The 17,947-nt window shown below is 37.5% G+C and overlaps 2 protein-coding genes across 3 annotated transcripts in view; one reads left to right on the plus strand and one right to left on the minus strand.

Annotated features, from left to right (window-relative positions):
• The window catches only part of LOC114035093 (olfactory receptor 7D4-like), a 57,689-nt gene that overhangs the window by 22,333 nt on the left and 17,409 nt on the right, over positions 1 to 17,947 (plus strand). The window lies entirely within an intron of this gene.
• The window catches only part of LOC114035096 (olfactory receptor 7D4-like), a 62,624-nt gene continuing 54,707 nt past the window's right edge, over positions 10,031 to 17,947 (minus strand). Inside the window, exon 2 of one of the 2 annotated variants that reach the window (XM_027851070.1) lies at positions 10,031 to 10,973. In XM_027851070.1, the coding sequence (XP_027706871.1) occupies positions 10,031 to 10,973 (943 nt within the window). Of the gene's footprint in view, positions 10,978 to 17,947 lie in introns of both variants that reach the window. The other variant, XM_027851071.1, reaches the window with a different exon arrangement.

Genomic DNA, 17,947 nt, shown 5'->3' on the forward strand with positions numbered 1-17,947 from the left:
AATATAATATAATATAATATAATATAATATAATATAATATAATATAACACAACACAATATAACACAATATAACACAATATAACATAATATAATATAATAAATATAATAAATATAATAAATATAATAAATATAATATAATATAATATAATAAATATAATAAATATAATATAATAAATATAATAAATATAATAAATATAATAAATATAATAAATATAATATAATATAATATAATATAATATAATATAATATAATATAATATAATATAATATAATATAATATAATATAATATAATATAATATAATATAGTTGGGAAGTGCTAGCCTTCCTTCATTTCTACCTCTTTCTATCATTTCCCTTGATATTTGAGGGTTTTTTATATTTCCAAATGAATTTTTAAATTATTTTATCAAATTCTATAATTAATCTCCTTGGCAACTTGATTTGTATAGCCTTAAAAGTATAAATTAGCTTTGTAGTATTATCATCTTTATTATATTGTCATGGCCCAGCCATGAGTACTGGATATTATTTTAGTTGTTTATGTTGCTCTTCATTTCTTGTAATTGAATCTACACAAGTCATTTGTGTGCTTTGGTATACCAGTCCCCACATTTTTTATGCATTCTATAGTTATTTCTATTGGATTTCCTTTTCTATTATTTTTTTTCTTGGATTTTAAAAATTATTATACAGAAATGCAATTGATTTTTGAGGATTTATTTTGTGATCTGCAACTTCGCTGAAACTATTGTTTTGATTAGTATCTTTGTTGATTCCTAGTATTTTCCAAGTATAACATCATGTTGTTCAGATATTATTTTGTCATTTCCAACTGTTCCTCACCCCATTTGAGGTTTTCTTAACAAAAATACTGTAGTGGTTTGCCATATCCTTCTCTGACTCATTTTACAGATGAGAAAACTGAGGCAAACAAGGTTAAGTAACTTGCCCAAGGCCATATAGCTAATAAATGTCTGAGGCCAGATTTGAACTCAGGAAGATGATACTTTTTGACTTCAGGCCCAGCACTCTATCCACTACACTACTTAAGTTCCCCATACCATCATATCATTTGTAAATAAGGATAGTTTTATCTCCTTTTTGTCTATTTTTATTTCTTTAATTTCTCTCTCTTGTTTTATTGCTGTTTCTATCATTTCCAGACCAATGTCAAACAATAATAAGGAGAATGGGTATCCTTGCTTTACTCCTGTTATGTACTGGAAAAGTTTTTAATGTATCCCCATTGTATATGATGCTTGGTTTTGGTTTTAGATAGATGCTTTTCATGATAATAAGAAAAGTTCCCTGCATCCCTCTACTTTGTAGTCTGTTTGAGCATATATGATCATTGTTCTTTGTCAAAGGCTTTTTCTGAATTTATTGAGAGGACCATGTTGTTTTGAGTGTTTGGAATTTTAATAACATCAATTATTTTAGTTTTTAAATGTTGAAGTATCTTTGCATCCCTGGCATGAATTCAACTTGGTCATAGTAAATGATTTCTTGGACAAATTGTATACTCTATTTGACAGTATTTTGTTTAAAATTTTTGAATCAATATTAGTTAATTATATTGATCTGTAGTTTTTCTGTGTTTTATCTTTCCCTAGTTTTGGTATAAGGACTACATTTGTCTCATAAAAGGATTCTGGTAGGGTATTTTCTATCCTTATTTTTGAGAATAATTTGTGAAAGATGGGTATTGATTGTTACTTAAAAGTTTGGTAGAATTTTCCTCTCAATATCAGGACCAGGAATTGATTTGTTTAGTTTTGTTTTTTATAGTTCCTTTGCAGCTAATTTAATTTTCATTCCTGTGATTGTGTTTTTTAGTTTGGATATTTTACATTGTTGAAGGGATTCCTCTATTTGTTATGTGTTTTCAGTTTTGTTAAGCATATAACTGGGCATAATATGTTCTAATTATTATCTTTATGTGTTCTGGTTTTGTTCTGATTTCACCTTGCAGATTTGCTATTTTACTGACTTGACTTTCTATCCTCTTTTTAAAAAATCAGATTAGGTAAAGGTTTGTCAGTTTAACTAGTATTTTAACAGAATCAGATTTTTGTTTTATTTATTATCTGTATGGATTTTGAATTTTCAAATTATTTCTTTTCCAATTTTTAATACCTGCTCTTTTGTGCTCATTTTATTTATTTATTGACTTTCTAATTTTTAAAGCTGCACATGCAGTTCATTAATCCTTTATTTTTGCTATTTTGTTAATATATATTTGTAAGTCTTCTAAGGACTGCTTTAACAGCAACCCCGCAATTTTGGTATGTTGTTTCATCATTTTCATTTTCTTTCACATAATTATTTCTATGATTTGTTTTTCTACCTACTCATTATTTAGGATTTCATTGTTAAGTCTCCTTTTGAGCCTGTGTCTTTTGTTTGTGTTTCCTTCACCCATGACTATTTTTTATCACATTATGGTCTACAAAAGATATATTGAATATTTCTGCCTTTTTACATTTTGTTGTAATGTTTCTGTGCCCTAACACATGGTTCTGAGGATTCCTTTTTTCCATTGTGCCTCACTCTTAGAAAAATACCAAATCCTGCAGGGGACAGAGAAGACAACACCCCAAAGTAGGATGCCCTTCTATAAACTTGATTATGCCACCCTCCTCTGATCCGTACTCCCCCTCCACAGTCACTGCTCTTGTCCATTTGTCACAAACTCTCTACCCTGGGTCCATGCCCTCCCTGTCCCCCAGGTACCATTTGTCCACAAAAGTTCCAACCCACCCCCTCCTGAGGTAGGACAAATGGTCTCTTCAAGCACAAAATCCCCACAGACAATATCCAGTACATGGCCTCCCATTTTCACTGAATATCTCTCTTCACCCAAAGGAACATTCATCGATGGAACAGACCCCCCTCCCACTACTAAAACAAGGACTCCTTCTTTCTCCCTCCTTTTCAATCTTTCCCTCTTTCCTACTCACTCTCCTGTAGGCCCTTCTGTTCCTGAAATATCACAGGAGTCACCTTCTTCTACATTGTCCTTCGCTTCAGTATATTCGGATGCTCAATCAGTTGCCCTACTTTTGCTTTTGTGGTGAGACTTCCCACCACAGATTCAAGTTTTTCTATTCTAGTAATTACTTCTTTTGTGAAGGCCATAAATTGTTCTCTCAACATTCTCTTTTCTCTTTTAAATCATTCAAGAAGAGTCTGTTGTAGTTCCATCTTCTCAAATTTCACAGGGTCCTCTGTCTCATCGAGTGTTGAGTCATTTTATTTTTTTTCTTGCAGCATTTATTCATAGAGCCTTGAACTCATTTACTACATCTGGAGGTCATATTTTCTTTTACTGTTAATGTTTTCCTTATTGATTTATCCATTTATGTTTGAAGTCTTTCAGTTTTCTTCCTCGTGAGATCTTTGATAATTTCAGTCTTTTTCTGCTTATTTTCTCCCATTGCTTACTTTTTGACTCTCTCCCCTCTGATGGTGATTTTTTCTGGGAGCATGTTAGCTTTTTCCCATCCTGAGTGATTCGCGGTACCCTAAATGACTTTTGAGGGGACAGAATTGGCCTCTGTTGAATGCTGGGTTCTTTTCTTCAGGCTTAGTAGAATGCCACACAGCCCTACTCATCACCCCCCACATACTCTCCTTTTCCATTCCCTGAATTCCCCAGTTTTCTAGCCTTGCAGTACAGAGCATTGCCATGCTAATGCTATTGCAGTGAGGGATGATTTCTGTCAGTTGGAGTTTGGATTTCTGAGTCTGTTGGAGAATGGAGTTCTGTTCTCTTTCAAGCCCAGACACGTGTCCTTTCTTGTCCCTTTGGTTTCTCTGCTCTCCAACAGAGATCTTTTGTAGCATAGAAAAATGCCATGGCACTGGCTACAGAGGCCCAAGCAAACTTTCACACTCTGCAGCCTGGATCTCCTCAGCACTGGAAAGAAGTAGAGGGTACTGGGGTTGAGTTTTGTTGCAAGTCCATAAAATGTCAACCTAGCTGCTGGTAGCATGGTGGAGAATGGGGCACTGTGTGAACTTGAGTTGGGCCTTTTTAAAATTTCTTTTGAGTTCCTGGTGCCCTAGGTCATGGAAGCAGCTAAAGTTGCTTAATCTTCAGTGTTTATTTTCAGTTTTGGAGAAGTCTGATAGTTGGTGGGGATCAGAGGAAATGTCAGTCTTCCATCCTTGTTGGTCATGTGTTGTCATTATTATTGTCATGATTATCAATGGAGGGAGAAGGTTTCTGTAAGAAGTGTTCCATAACCATAGCCTGGGTGCAGTGGGTGATCCAGTTTTTTATTATCCCTTATCCATTTTGATTCATTTACTCAGGCAGTTTGGAGGCATAGGGGATAGAACTCTAGACTTGGAGTCAAGAAGACCTATGTTACTCAAGACACTTACTAGCTATGTGACTCTGGGTAATCACTTAACTGCTTTCAGCCTCAGTTTCTGAGTCTAATTTATAGAATACTTAATATTAATAGCTAAGATTTTATAGCACTTTAGGGTCAGGAAAGCACTTTATAAATAGGATTTCATTTGATCCTTGCAACAATCAAGGGAGGGAGCTGCAATTGTTATTTCCATTTTATAGATGAAGAAACTGAGGCAGAAAGAGGCTAAATGAATTGCCCAGAATCATCCTAGTTTTAGATCAGATTGAAACTCAGAATTTTCTGATTCTAGGTTCAGCACATTATTCACTGAACCCAAGTTCTCATTCAGAAACTGGGGGACTCAGTGCATTTTCAACAAGCATTTAATGTACAAATGCTATGGGCAGAGCCCTGTATTTGACACCATGGAAATGCAGAAATTTTAAATAAAAGCATATTCTAGACATGTTGGGAGGTTATACCAATACACGAATAAGAATTTTTAAAAGCCATAGAAAGGAGTATTTGATATATGTCTAATACTATTTTTGCAGAGAAGATGGTGAGATGCAGACTCAGTGGTAAATACATGGATTAGGAACTGCATGATATTCAGATTCCATGAGTAGTTATTATGGTAGTTAGTGTGCATATAGTGCTTGGTATTTTGCAAAGTAGTTTACATATATTATTTAATTAATATTAATATTATATATTAATATAATAATCTAATCCTCAAAAAATTCTGTGAGGTAAGTGCTATTTTTAATCCTCACTTTAGAGATGAAGAAACTGAGGCACAAATGATTAAGTTGCTTGATTAAGGACACACAGGTAGTAAGGGTCTGAGGCATGACTGAACTTAGGTCTTCCTGACTCTAAGTCCTATCCTTTATCCACTGCAACATCTTGTTAATAGTTCAGTGGATGGCAGGAAGTCTCCAATAGATTGTCCAGGCATCTGTTGCTGGCCTTGTGCCATTTAACTTTTCTTAATCAATGGTGTGGATAAAGGTCATAAAAATCTGTAGATGACACACAAAGCTGCCAAGGATAACTAACACACTGGATGAAAACCGACAAATTCAAAAAGATTTTGACAGTTCAAACCACTGGACCACTTCTTTTTGTTTGTTTGTTTTTTTGGCTAGGCAATGGGGTTAAGTGACTTGCCTAGGGTCACACAGCTAGTAAGTATTATGTATCTGAGGCCAGATTTGAACTCAGGTCCTCCTGAATCCAGGGCCAATGCTCTATCCACTGTGCCACCTAGCTGCCCCTCATTGGACCATTTCTAAGATGAAATTCAGTAGGGATAAATGTAAAATCTTATATTTGCATACAAAACTTCAATTTACCAAATACAAAATGGGAGAATCATACATAGCAGATGGTCTGAGAAAAAGACCTCAAGGTCTTAGTGGACTCCAAACTCAATATGAATTGAGCAGTATGATGTGGCAACTGCCAAGGCTAATGCAATTGAGCTACATTAAGAGAGGTACAAGTTGCAAGATAAGGACATGTCCATCTCTCTGTACTCTGCCCTCATCTAACCTCATCATGAATATTATGTTTCATTCTGGTTACCATGGTTCCAGAAAGACACTGACAAGTTGGAGAGCATGCAAAGAAAAAGATGGTGAAAGGATTTGAATTTATATCATATGGGAAATGCTGGATGGAACTAAGAATCTTCTGCCTTTTGAAGGAAGACTCAATTGGGGAATAATAGCCATTTTAAAGTATTTGAATGGCTGCCATATGGAAGAGAGATTAGACTTGCTCTGTTTGGCCCCAAAGAGAAAGATCAGGAGCCACCAGAGTTAAAGGGTGGAAGTTGCAAAGAGATAAATTTAGTTTTGATGATAGGAAAGATTTCCATACAATTAAAACTGTCCCAAAGTGGAATGGGTGGTCATCCTAAGGTAGACTGTCCATTAGAAAGCTTCAAGCATAGAAGTAAAGGAGATTTGTTGGGTATGTTATAGAAGAGATTACTCCTTTCAGGTGTGAGATGGTCTTTGAGGTCCCTTCCAACTCCAAAATTCTGTGATTCTCTGATACTGAGTGGATGAGATCATCAATAGAGAGAGAATAAAGGGAGGTTGTTATTGTTCCTCCTTCCTTCTTGAAGAGGACCAATGTCATCAGGAGGGTGATGTCTCGATTTACACATGAATTGGATTGAAGTGAGGCAGAGCTATTCAAAGTCATCAGCCTCACACTCTCTTCCAGAGCCATAATAGTCCAGTGGCAAGACATAGGTCAAGATGACTAGTGATGGTCCCAAATGCAGCGGGAGACCTTAGCCTTTTTAAGTTAAGGTCTTTCCCAGATCTCGGTTTTCATAGAGGGAGAAGTGATGAGTCTAAGCTCAGAAACTTGGGCAGAATGCCCACAATGAGGTGAGGGACCAGGAGGAGGTGCAGGTGCCAGGGAAGGAAACAGAAAAGAATCAGTCAGAGATGTAGAAGAACCAATAGAGTTGTGCCAAAAAGCAGAGGGTAAAAAGGAAGTCATGGTAAAAAAAAAATGAGAACTGATTAAGTAGGACAAAAGCTCAGATTTGGTGATTTGAAGAGAGGAATTTCAATAGAGTTGTGAATATACAAGTTTGATTGCATGGGCATGGAGAGTGAGTGAATGGGAGATAAGGAAGTGGTCACTACTTTTTAAAGAAAATGGGCAGTGCTTAGCTTAAGATAATAGGTCAGGAGGAGGTTTCTATTAGACAGTGGAGAATTGAGCATGTTTATAAGCAGAAGCCAAGTAGCCAGTAGAGGAGGAAAGACTTAAGATGTAAAAGGAGGGTGGATGGAATTGGGGAAAAAAACTCAAGCAGAAGTCCAGTGAGTGAAAGTATTCCCTTACTATTATACCATACCCAAGTACTGTGATCTGTTTCAGGAAATCATCTAATTCTTCCTTCTGTCCAATCATCCCTTAGTGTACATAATGACAAAATGGCTTCAATTTAGGCATCCAATGATGTTTCTTTCAATACTTTCTACTTTGCTTCTTGATTCTGGCACCCAGATTTCTTTACTAGAGTATACCTTAATACATAGTGATACCCCACCCCAATTTTGTATATGCTGCTTCTTTTAAATAGGACATCATTTTTAGAGCCATATTTTAGTCATAGATTTTACTCTACCAAGTGTCATGGAAACATTTGAGGTCAAATTTGCCTCTTTGCATTAATATCTCCCGTTTATCATCTATGTTGGCCATACTTTTGCATTTCTGAATTGACATTTAAGGAAATGAGTCTTGTTCTTTCTTGAGTGAGACTGAAATTCTGAGGGATTTAATTGCTATTGTTCCTATTTTGGGACAATTTTCTTTCATATATATCTTTGTGGATAGACATATTGCCATACCCTCTCCCTTCTTTTTGCTTTTCCTATGTAGCCTCTGAGGGCAATATTAGTAATAATAAATAACAGTTATGGGGAGGTAGATTTTTACTCAGTCTAATGAAGAATTTTCTCACAACTAAATCAGTCAGTCAAATAGTGAGAATGGCTAATTATTGGGTAAGAAGTTACCTTTAACTGAAAAAGTTCAAGCAAAAGATGGATGATCACTTTTTAAGGAATATTTTAGATCTAAAGAGGATTATTTCATTATTTAAGAAGCTGGAGTAGAGGACCTCCCAGATCTCTCCTATGAGTTTGGAATTCATAAGAGAGAAAGAGAGAGAGTCAAGGATGAGTCAATTCATACCAAGCATTCATTAAATGCCTATACTGTCCCAGGTATTGAGTTAGATGCTTTGGATACAAAGACAAATATGTGGCAGTCTCAACTCCTAACAGCTTATTTTCCACAGGGCCAGGGAAAATTCAAGATGTATACAGAAATAAATATTATCCAGTAAATTTGGTGGGAATTGGGGATAACACTAACAGTTGGGGAAATCAGGAATTCTTGTTGGAGTTAGCACTTGAACTCAGCCATAAATGGAGCTGGGAATTGAAGATATAGAGATAAGTACGGGCTCCCCTCTGTTCCATGCATGGGAAACTGCCTTTGTGGGAGAGATGGAACATCATTACAGGTAGTTGAGTTCAACGGCAATGTAGAGTATGTTGAGGCAGTTATGTGAAATCAGACTAGGAACAAATGTTGGACTTAGATTATGAAGGGTTTTAAATGTCACAGAAGATGAAATTTTTTTCTAGCCATAATAGGGAGCTCATGAAGCATCTTAAGCAAAGCAGTGAAATCTCAGATCCATGTTTGGGGGAAATGATGACAAAGATGATCACAAAAGCAATTGAATTTTGAACAGATGTACCCATTTAATGTCTCATTGTCAAATGGAGCTGATCATAGTTTTTCAGAGGCCGTGTAATCAGAGCTCCAGTTCTTCCAGGTCAATTAAAGTGGAAAGACTTTATCTATCTCATCAGGCAAAGGACAAAGAGGCTTATCACGAGAGGGTTGACTATGATGTGATTAATTTTTTTTTAACCACAGCAACTCATAATGACCAACTACAAAGACAGAGCAGTTGAGACCTAGACTTTCAATAATGAAATCACATGTTAATTTTCTCTATTTTTTCTTTCTTTCCTGAAGCTATATAATATTTCACAATTTACAAAACACTTTCATATACAGTATTTGATTTGATGTACAGAGAAAAAATATTTCTGGTTGTTAGGGCAGGTCTTCCAATTCCAATTTCAGAAATGATGAAATTGAGAGATAAAGATATTAAATGACTTGGCCAAGGGCACACAGCTTATAAGTGCTATGCTGAGGACTAAATATTGTCTTTTCACTCCATTTCCAGCACTTTTTTGAGCTGGAAAATGTCATGAGGAAGCAGGAAGTATTCAATCAGATGTAATTATGGTGGGAACACCAGGAATAGAGGCCATAAAAAATGATATCAAGGTCATTTGTAGTCAACAAGAGCAGAGTGAGCCTGTAAAGTAGGAACCTGATATTCATCAATCAACATTTATTAAGCGCCTAATACGTGCCAGGCACTTTGCTAAGTTTTGGGGATACAAAATGAGGCAAAAATAGTCCCTGACCATAACAATCTCACAATCTAATGGGGGAGACAACATGCAAACAAATATATACATACAAGCTATATACAGGATTAAAAGGAAATCATCAACAAAGGGAAGTGAGTAGAATTAAGAGAGGTTGGGAAAGAGTTCCAATAAAAATTGGATTTTTTAAAAAATTGTGACTTAAATGAAACAAAAGAAGCCAGTAAATAGAGTTGAGTAGAGAGAGAATTTCAGACATGGTGGACAGCTCAAGAAAATGCCCAGAGTCAAGAAATGGAGTGTCTTGTTCATGAAACAGCAACAAGGCTAAAGTACATGGAGCCAAGAGTTGGTGGTATGGAGTAAGATATTCGAAGACTGGAAAGGTAGAAAGGGTCTAGGTTACAAAGGGATTTGAATGTAAAACTGAGGATTTTGTATTTGATCCTGGAGACAATAGAAAATCCCTGGCATTCATTGCTTAAGAGGGGTGACAGGGTCAGACCTATACTTTAGGAAAATCACTTTTGTGGCAAAATGGAGGATGGATTTGAGTGGTAGCGAGAATTGAGGAATCCAAGATTTCTGCCTCTCAACATTTTCCTCAGAAGTACCAGTGTCTTATTCCAAGGACCAGGAGTAAGCCTTTCACTGAGAGGAGGCTATTCTGCTAATGAGCCTCCTGAGGGCATCTTTTATGTCCTTATTCCTTAGTGTATAGATGAAGGGGTTCAACATGGGGGTGACCACAGCATACATTGCTGAGGCAACTGTGCTCTTCCAGGAAGAGTGGGTAGCAGAGGAGCTCAAATATACTCCAAATCCTGTGCCATAGAATAAGGAAACAACAGAGAGGTGAGATCCACAGGTAGAAAAGGCTTTGTACTTACCCCGAGCAGATGGGATTTTCAAAATGGAAGAACATATTTGACTATAAGAGAAAAGGATCCCTGTGAAGGGAAGAATACCCAGCAGTCCAATAATAACACATATCAAGACAAAATTGATGAGAGTATCAGAACAAGAGAGTTTCAGAACCTCAGCAACATCACAAAAGAAGTGCTGAATTTCATGGTGTGTACAGAAGGAGAGCCGTGTTACCATTAGGCTATGAAGAAGGGAGTTTAGAAAGCTTATTATCCAGGAAAGCAGCACCAGCAGGCCACAGAGTCGAGGGCTCATAATGGCTGCATAGTGTAGAGGGTGACAGATAGCTACAAAACGGTCATAGGCCATTGCAGTGAGGAGGAAAATGTCCACATCACCAAAAACAATAAAGAAGGACATCTGGGCAATACAGTCGGCATAGGAGATAGTCTTATTTTGTGTCAAGATGCTCACGAGCATCTTGGGGACTGTGGTGGACACCACACAGATATCTACAAAGGACAAGTTGAAAAGGAAGAAGTACATGGGTGTGTGGAGATGAGAGTCAGTGCCAATGGCCAACATTATGATCAGGTTTCCAACCACTGTGACCAAATACATGCCCAAGAACAGCCCAAAGAGGGGCCTCTGCTCATCTGGTTTTTCAGAAAATCCCAGGAGGATGAATTCAGCGAATTGTGTTTGGTTTCTTGGTACCATGGAACTGACTTTTCTGGTGGGAAAAAGAAATAAGAGCATGACATGAAAAGCCAGTTATCCTCGTACATGAAATGGAAAGAATTCTGACTCTGACTAGACTCTGACTTGAAATTTCTGAGTTCTGTCCCTCTCTCTACCACTTATTACCTTTGTTATCTTGGACAAATCACTATTTCCACATTTTACCTCAGTGTAAGATGAAGGACTTAGACCTAATGACCTCTAAGATTCCTTTGAGTTCAGATAGTCTAAAACATGAACAACAACATTTAGAAATGAACATTTTATAAATCTCATCTGAAATTTACTCTAAGCATCAATAACCATTGAGCCCTGGGATAAAGAAGGAGGTACCATGGGCAGGGCAGGGCCATTCCTGCAGACAACAGCAGAGATAGAGGACAGGGATCTCATATGACTGAAGGTTTGGACCATCCATTCTTCAACAGAAATCATGAAATCACACAGAAGTGGAAGGGACCTCATAGGACACATGCGACAAAACTATATCCCACAAAAATCCTGGCACAAAAATGTACCTGGCAACTAAGCATCTGGCTTTTCCTTGAAGACTTCCATGCAAAGGAAACCTCTTGGCTTCCTGAGGGAGCTTATTCCTTTATGGTTTTGCTCTCACTTTCTTTTCTATTGAGCCAAAATATGCCTGTTTTCAAGTTCTATCCAGTTCCTTCATTCTATCCTCTGAGTCCTTACAGAACAAATCCCTTTTCTCTCCCACATAGTATCCTTTTGAATATGTGAAGCCCATTAGCTCATATTGCATGTTTTCTCTCCTTTAGGCCAAGTAACTCTAGTTCCTTCAGCTGACCTACATAGCCCTTCACTATCCTGGTTACTTTCCCTTGCATCCTCTCCAGATCATCAATGTCCTTTCAAAATTGTGGTACCTAGAATGAAGTACAGAATTTCAGATGAGGTCTGACTATGGTCAAAGACAATGGATGATCACCTCCTTCTTATTGGAAGCTCTGACTCCTCTAATGTAGGTTGTTTTCTTTAGGTTATTTTGTCTGTCCTATCGCTGCTGACTCATAATGAACTTACAATCCACTGGAAACCTCCAATGCATTTACAAATGCATAATGGTCTTGTGTGTTGGGGGAAGATGTTCTGGGGGCTTGTGTGCTTTTCCCTTTCTTATATGCTGTAGTGGATGAGATCATCCTTCCAGTATTTGATGACCCTGTGTTGCTAAGGCTCCCCTGTGATAGCCTAGGGCTGTATATGTGAGAGGGCACCTCTCTGAGACTCTGCCCCATCAGCCTTGAAAGGGTTTTGGGAGCTCCAGGCAATGACACCTTCCAGTTCTGACTCTATTCTCTAGTCCTTTGAAACTGAGACATTCTACATTCTAAAGCCCATCCCAGCTGACAGTATGTTTTAAGTTCCTTTTCTATGATGCATATCATTTTGAAAAGGAAAGAAAAACCTCACTGAAGCACATGGCCTAGGCTAACAATATTGTAGATGGAAGATGGATCAAGGTTTAAATGGGACCATTCAGTCCAGGAAAGTGTTTTTAGAAGGAATGGAGTCAGGTCTGAGACTTTAGGGTAGAGTTAACAACTTGAAACAATTTCAGGGCTACTTGGTGTGTTCTTTATATTAACAAGCAAAGTCAAGAACAGTCTGAGTAAAAGAGACAATTTCTAGAAGGCAAATTCCTCTGAGAATTCTAGAATAACTGGACCTCAGAATTGAAGTGGACGTCAGAAGTTATTTAGTTGAACCTATAGCTAAATAAGAATTTTGCCTATATGACCCCTGGAAAATGTGATGTAGCATATGAAAAACATCTTCCTACATGGTTAGGCAGGCAGCATATATTTATTAAAAATTGTCTATGTGACAGACACTGAGCTAGGTGCTAGGGATACAAAAACAAGAAATAACATAGGTGAGGCAGGGAGGGGGACGGTACTAGTACAAGGACATAGAGACAGAGCCTGGAGACTCAGAGGCACAAACAGGAGGAGAACAAAGAGTGGCAAACCTGAGTTCTTTCCCAAATTGAATTCCCTGAAGACAGTCACCAATGGGAAAAGGAGGGTGGCATCTGGGAATGATATTCCTGGGTACTGAGTCATGACTTTGAAATTCACAGAGTCAGAAACACAGCACAGAGGGTGATGAAAGGACATTTTATAGATCAAAAGTCATTATCCAACTGTTGCTTGAAGCCCTCCCATGAGTGGGAACCCACCATCTCCTAATAGAACCCATTCCACATTTGGAAAGCTCTAACTGTAAGAAGTTTGTTTGCTAGTTTGTTTGTTTTCTGAGATCAAGTCCAAATTTGCCTTTTTGCCACGTTCTTTCTCAGCTAAGGAAAACAGGTCTAATTCCTCTTGCTAGCCTTTCAAATACCTAAAGATAGTTACTGCTCCAGAAGAGGTGGGAGCAGAGGACATATCTACTGTAGGCAGATACCTTGGAAACCCAAGAGAGAATACTTGGAGACATGAAGAAAAGCAGTTTCCCCCCTCATTTTTGGGGTGGTGTTGGTGGTAGTAGCAGGACTAGACCCTGCTGGAGTTGATAGCAAGTAAGAGAGAAGAATCCCCCAGAAAGATTATCATGTACAGGCTAAAGGAGGTCTGTGCCAATTCGTACTTAGCTTATCCTCCACTAAGATTCCCAAGTCTTTTTCATATGTGTAGGATATAATCTGGGGTTATTCTTCTAACCCACACTCAGACCAGCAAATTGGGTACCTAGAGGACAACAACAATCTTTCCCCTCAAGGTTCTAAGGGGTAGTCTTGAGTGGTTTGGGTATAGTTCTCTAATACTTATAAACTTATAAGCTTCCACCAATGTGATTCATCTATTGATTTTGAGTTGATCTATGTTCCACAATGCTACCTCACCAAGTCATCTTTGTATGTCATGGGCCATGCACTCAAACTTTTCTATGAAGCCCAAGCTTCTGTGTGATCAGAAACCTATACATTGAATCACTCCAACTAGGAGGATTGGAGAAAAAATTCCTCATTCTTTCCTTCCCTCCTCTTTCCCCCTGTCAAAAGAAGTACAGAAGAATTCCTACCATGACTTTCCAACAGGTAATTCTCAACCCTCTCATATACAGAAGGAAGAACTGAGTTCAACTTGACTTATTGAAAAGTTGTTATGCCTAAGTGATCCTAATATATAGTATTTATGTTAATTTATTTTCCTTTGAAATATTTTGTATTTAAATATCTATTAGAAAAAGAAAAGTTAAGAAGTTGTGATTTTTTTGTAAATTCTTGCTTTAAATAAATAAAAATAAAGTTAAACTGTATGCAAAAAACCCCAGACAGACAGAATTGGGTTCTAGAAAGACATGTTTACTAAGGTAATATAGTATGACCAGTTGCTATAAAATAACTCACCTCTCCAAAAAAAAAAAAAAGGCAGTGATATACTTTCCCACAAGTACAGAGATCCTGCAGGGGAAAGTGAGATCAAATTTAGAGAATTCTTGTTACAAAGGGGTAGCACAGCTTATGGAAGTCCTTTTTCTAAAGTTCTGTTTCTCCCCTTCCTAGAACCCTCATGAAATTCCTCCTAGACAGGGTGTAATGCTTGCCTGTGCTTCTTATAAAGTCCCAATGCTGTAATTACTAGGAAGTTTTTCCTTCCATCAAGTCTAAATAATTTTTTTTGCAATTTTCTTGCATTATCTCTATCCTTGCTCTCTGAAGTCAAGCAAAACACATGTAATCTTTCTCATGACAGCCCTTCAAATACTTGAAAGCAGTTGTCTCCCTCTCCCCGATCATGATATTCATATCCAATCTTACCTGTTCTTTAAAACCCTTCTAGCCTTTGTTTGGGCTCCTCTGTCTTTGTCTCTCTCCCTACCCCAGCTTTCTCCATATCCTTGGAGGCACATAAATGCAGTAATTAACTGATAATTGATTAGAGTCTCTCATTCACAATATGGTTGTATTGTAAACCACCAAACAACCTTGTACCAAACACTTCCTGGATCTTACTCATGGCAGAACTCAAGGAGTTCTGACTAATTTTGATAAGTTGATTTTTGTGTTTGTGTTATAAGTATCCTCAGTAAAAGTCTGAGCATGCAAAGGAATGCAGATAAGAATAGAAGGTGGAAAGGAAGAAGAGATAGGAGAAAGGATGAAATAAATATAATAGAATTAGAAGTAACAGAATCAGAATTTCATATCATCTGGTCTATCCCCTATTAGAAGCAGAAAGAGAGAAGGAAAAAAGACCAGCAGGACAAAGTGAATAAAAGATGAAAAATACATAGACATTACATTTGGATAGTAGGTAGAGGACAATAGGAAGTGACATGGGAGTTAAAGAGATAACGGCTCCTGTGAATTTAACAAAAACTGAGGAATGTGCATAGACATTGCAGTGATGGCTCATATATCACATAATGGCTGTAAAAGGCAAAACTAATTGTCTTAATGACACAAGTAGGAATAGAACCCAGGCCATTGGGTGGAGAGTTTCAGGCAGTTGGACTGGTATCTCTGGGAGGCACAGACTTCCTCCTGGCCTGAGATGGCTGATATTTGGTCCTGTGGAGGAACAGTAAGAATATTTGAAATGTCTAGTGCTTAAGAGGCTCAATCCCCCAAACTCTTCATTAGAAAAACCATATAATTGTATTTCCATTTCCTGTGCAGCTGAACTCCCTATATGGCAGGAAAGTATGGCAGAAATCTTCTTAACGATGAGAACTGTCCAGCATTACCTGGGAAGTTACCAAACTCCGGAGATCTTGAGCAGGAAAGAATCTCAGGGGCTCTTCAGTCTAGTTTAAATCACCTACTATGTTCCCAACAAGGAATCCACTGCTTCCCAGGGCATCTCATCCTACTGTTGTAGTATTTTAATTGCAAGAAAGTTTTTGCTTCTGCTAAGACAAAATCGGCCTCCTTGTGGATTTGCCTGATTGTTTCTTTTTCTGTCTTTTGGGACCAAGCAGAATAAGTCTAATTAGTCTTCCACCTGAGATAATTTCAATCCCATGAAGACAATTTCATGTCCAACTAAAATCTTCTATTCTCCAGGACCAACATCTCTAGTTCATTTATTGGTCTTCATAAGTATTATCTTTGTCATTTGCCATGCCAACTCAAGTCTAAGACCAGACATTTATTCCTATTAAATTTCATTTAATTAGATTTGACTCAATATTATAGCTGTTCAAGATCTTTTTAAAACAAACACTTAAGGGGCAGCTAGGTGGCACAGTGGATAGAGCACTGGCCCTGAAGTCAGGAGGACCTGAGTTCAAATCCAGCCTCAGACCAAACACTTGACACATACTAGCTGTGTGACCTTGGGCAAGTCACTTAACCCTGATTGCCTCACTAAAAAAAACAAAACAAAAAAACCCAAATACTTAAATGTTTCATTAAAAGCTCAACATCAACTCAACTAACAAACTTGTTTGATAACTCTAAATCAATTCATTTCAACTCGTAAAATTTTAATAATTTTTAGTCATTCCAAGTCCTCATTGGAAGGAGTATAGTGTAGTGGGTGGAGTGCTGGGTTTTGATTAAAAAGACTTCAGTTTGAATATAGCCTTTGATTTTTACTAACTTTGTACCACTGAGCTATTTTGTATTGCAAATCTACCAGAGTGTCAGTTTCTGAATCTATAAAATGTTGATAATAAATCCTGCATTATATAGTTTTTGTGAGGACCAAAGAAATATGCATATACTTATTTTATTATTATTATTATTTATTATTGTTACCATTATTATATGAGGCCCCCAGTCACCAAAATGATGGGTACTTGGTCCAATTCTGGGGCACCAAATACCCCAAGTATCATGTTTTTTTTTGACTTTTTGTGCCCTGGTCTCAGAATTATTCCCAAGAAAAATTCAAAAATAAAGTATAGATGTGGTTTATTTCTGGAATTCCCCAAGTGTGAGCTTAAGGTCTCACACAAATTTTCAAGCTAATAAATTCAATGCACTATGGAGCAACCTTCATTTCATCCCATAGAAAATGTAGACACAAAGACTTACAGGAGCCTATAAGCAGACACTGAAAATATATGAGATATTCAAACAACTCTGCCTTGGAGTTCATAACCAGATTTAGAAAGTACATTAAAACCCTTATAGTAGTCACAAGGTCTGCTTGGAAGGCTACTTGGGGATACCATTGGGGAATAACCTTGTGATATTCCCCTGTGGTTTGGACACTCTCAGGGAGGGAAACATACTTTGGGCATTACTGATCAAGAAATACCCTTCCTATAGGTCCTGTATAGTCTGAATAGTTCACTTTAATGGAGAGGGTTGTGATGATAAGATCCAAAGCTCTTAATTCCTTTCTCCCTATGTAACTTTAGTTCTTCAGTGACAGGGGTCATTTGGGCTATCTTCTACCTCCAAAATTGGATTCCATTCAGGAACTATGGAGGCAATCTTCTTTTTTCCCTTGAACTTGGGAACACTCAAGCTCAAGCTTATCCTTGAACTATCCTTAGCCTAGGAAACCTGTCCTTTTGGGCTAGAAAGTAAGGTTCTAGGACCACATTGCCTAGAAACCCAAACTACCTTATACTCTGCACTAGAGGTTGGGATTAATAGGCAATGTCCATGAACTATCCTCTCTGGCCATTCTGTCAAGTACATATCTGTTTCCATCACATGCTTTTTGGGAACTCAATCAATGCCCTGGTTGCTTCCATCTCTTGGGATGTGTCAGGCTAATCTTCAGAACTCTACTTTCTGTTCTGTGCTGAGAAATCTGTGCATGAGGGCATGTAATTATTATGGCTCTAAGACAGTCATTTCCAGTTGCTAAGGGGATGGGGAGAGGCGAATTTTATTTATCCAAGATCCAGGGCTGCTCTGATGTATGTTTGTTCTACTTCTGAACAAGGGAAAGATAAAATGGGCAAAAGGAAAAAAGAAAAGAGACAATAATGTGCTTTTAATTCTCCAGTGCAAAGGGATAGATTTTA

The sequence above is a fragment of the Vombatus ursinus genome, unplaced genomic scaffold (genome assembly GCF_900497805.2).
Source record: "Vombatus ursinus unplaced genomic scaffold, bare-nosed wombat genome assembly UNPS02009173.1, whole genome shotgun sequence".
Lineage (NCBI taxonomy): Eukaryota > Metazoa > Chordata > Mammalia > Diprotodontia > Vombatidae > Vombatus > Vombatus ursinus.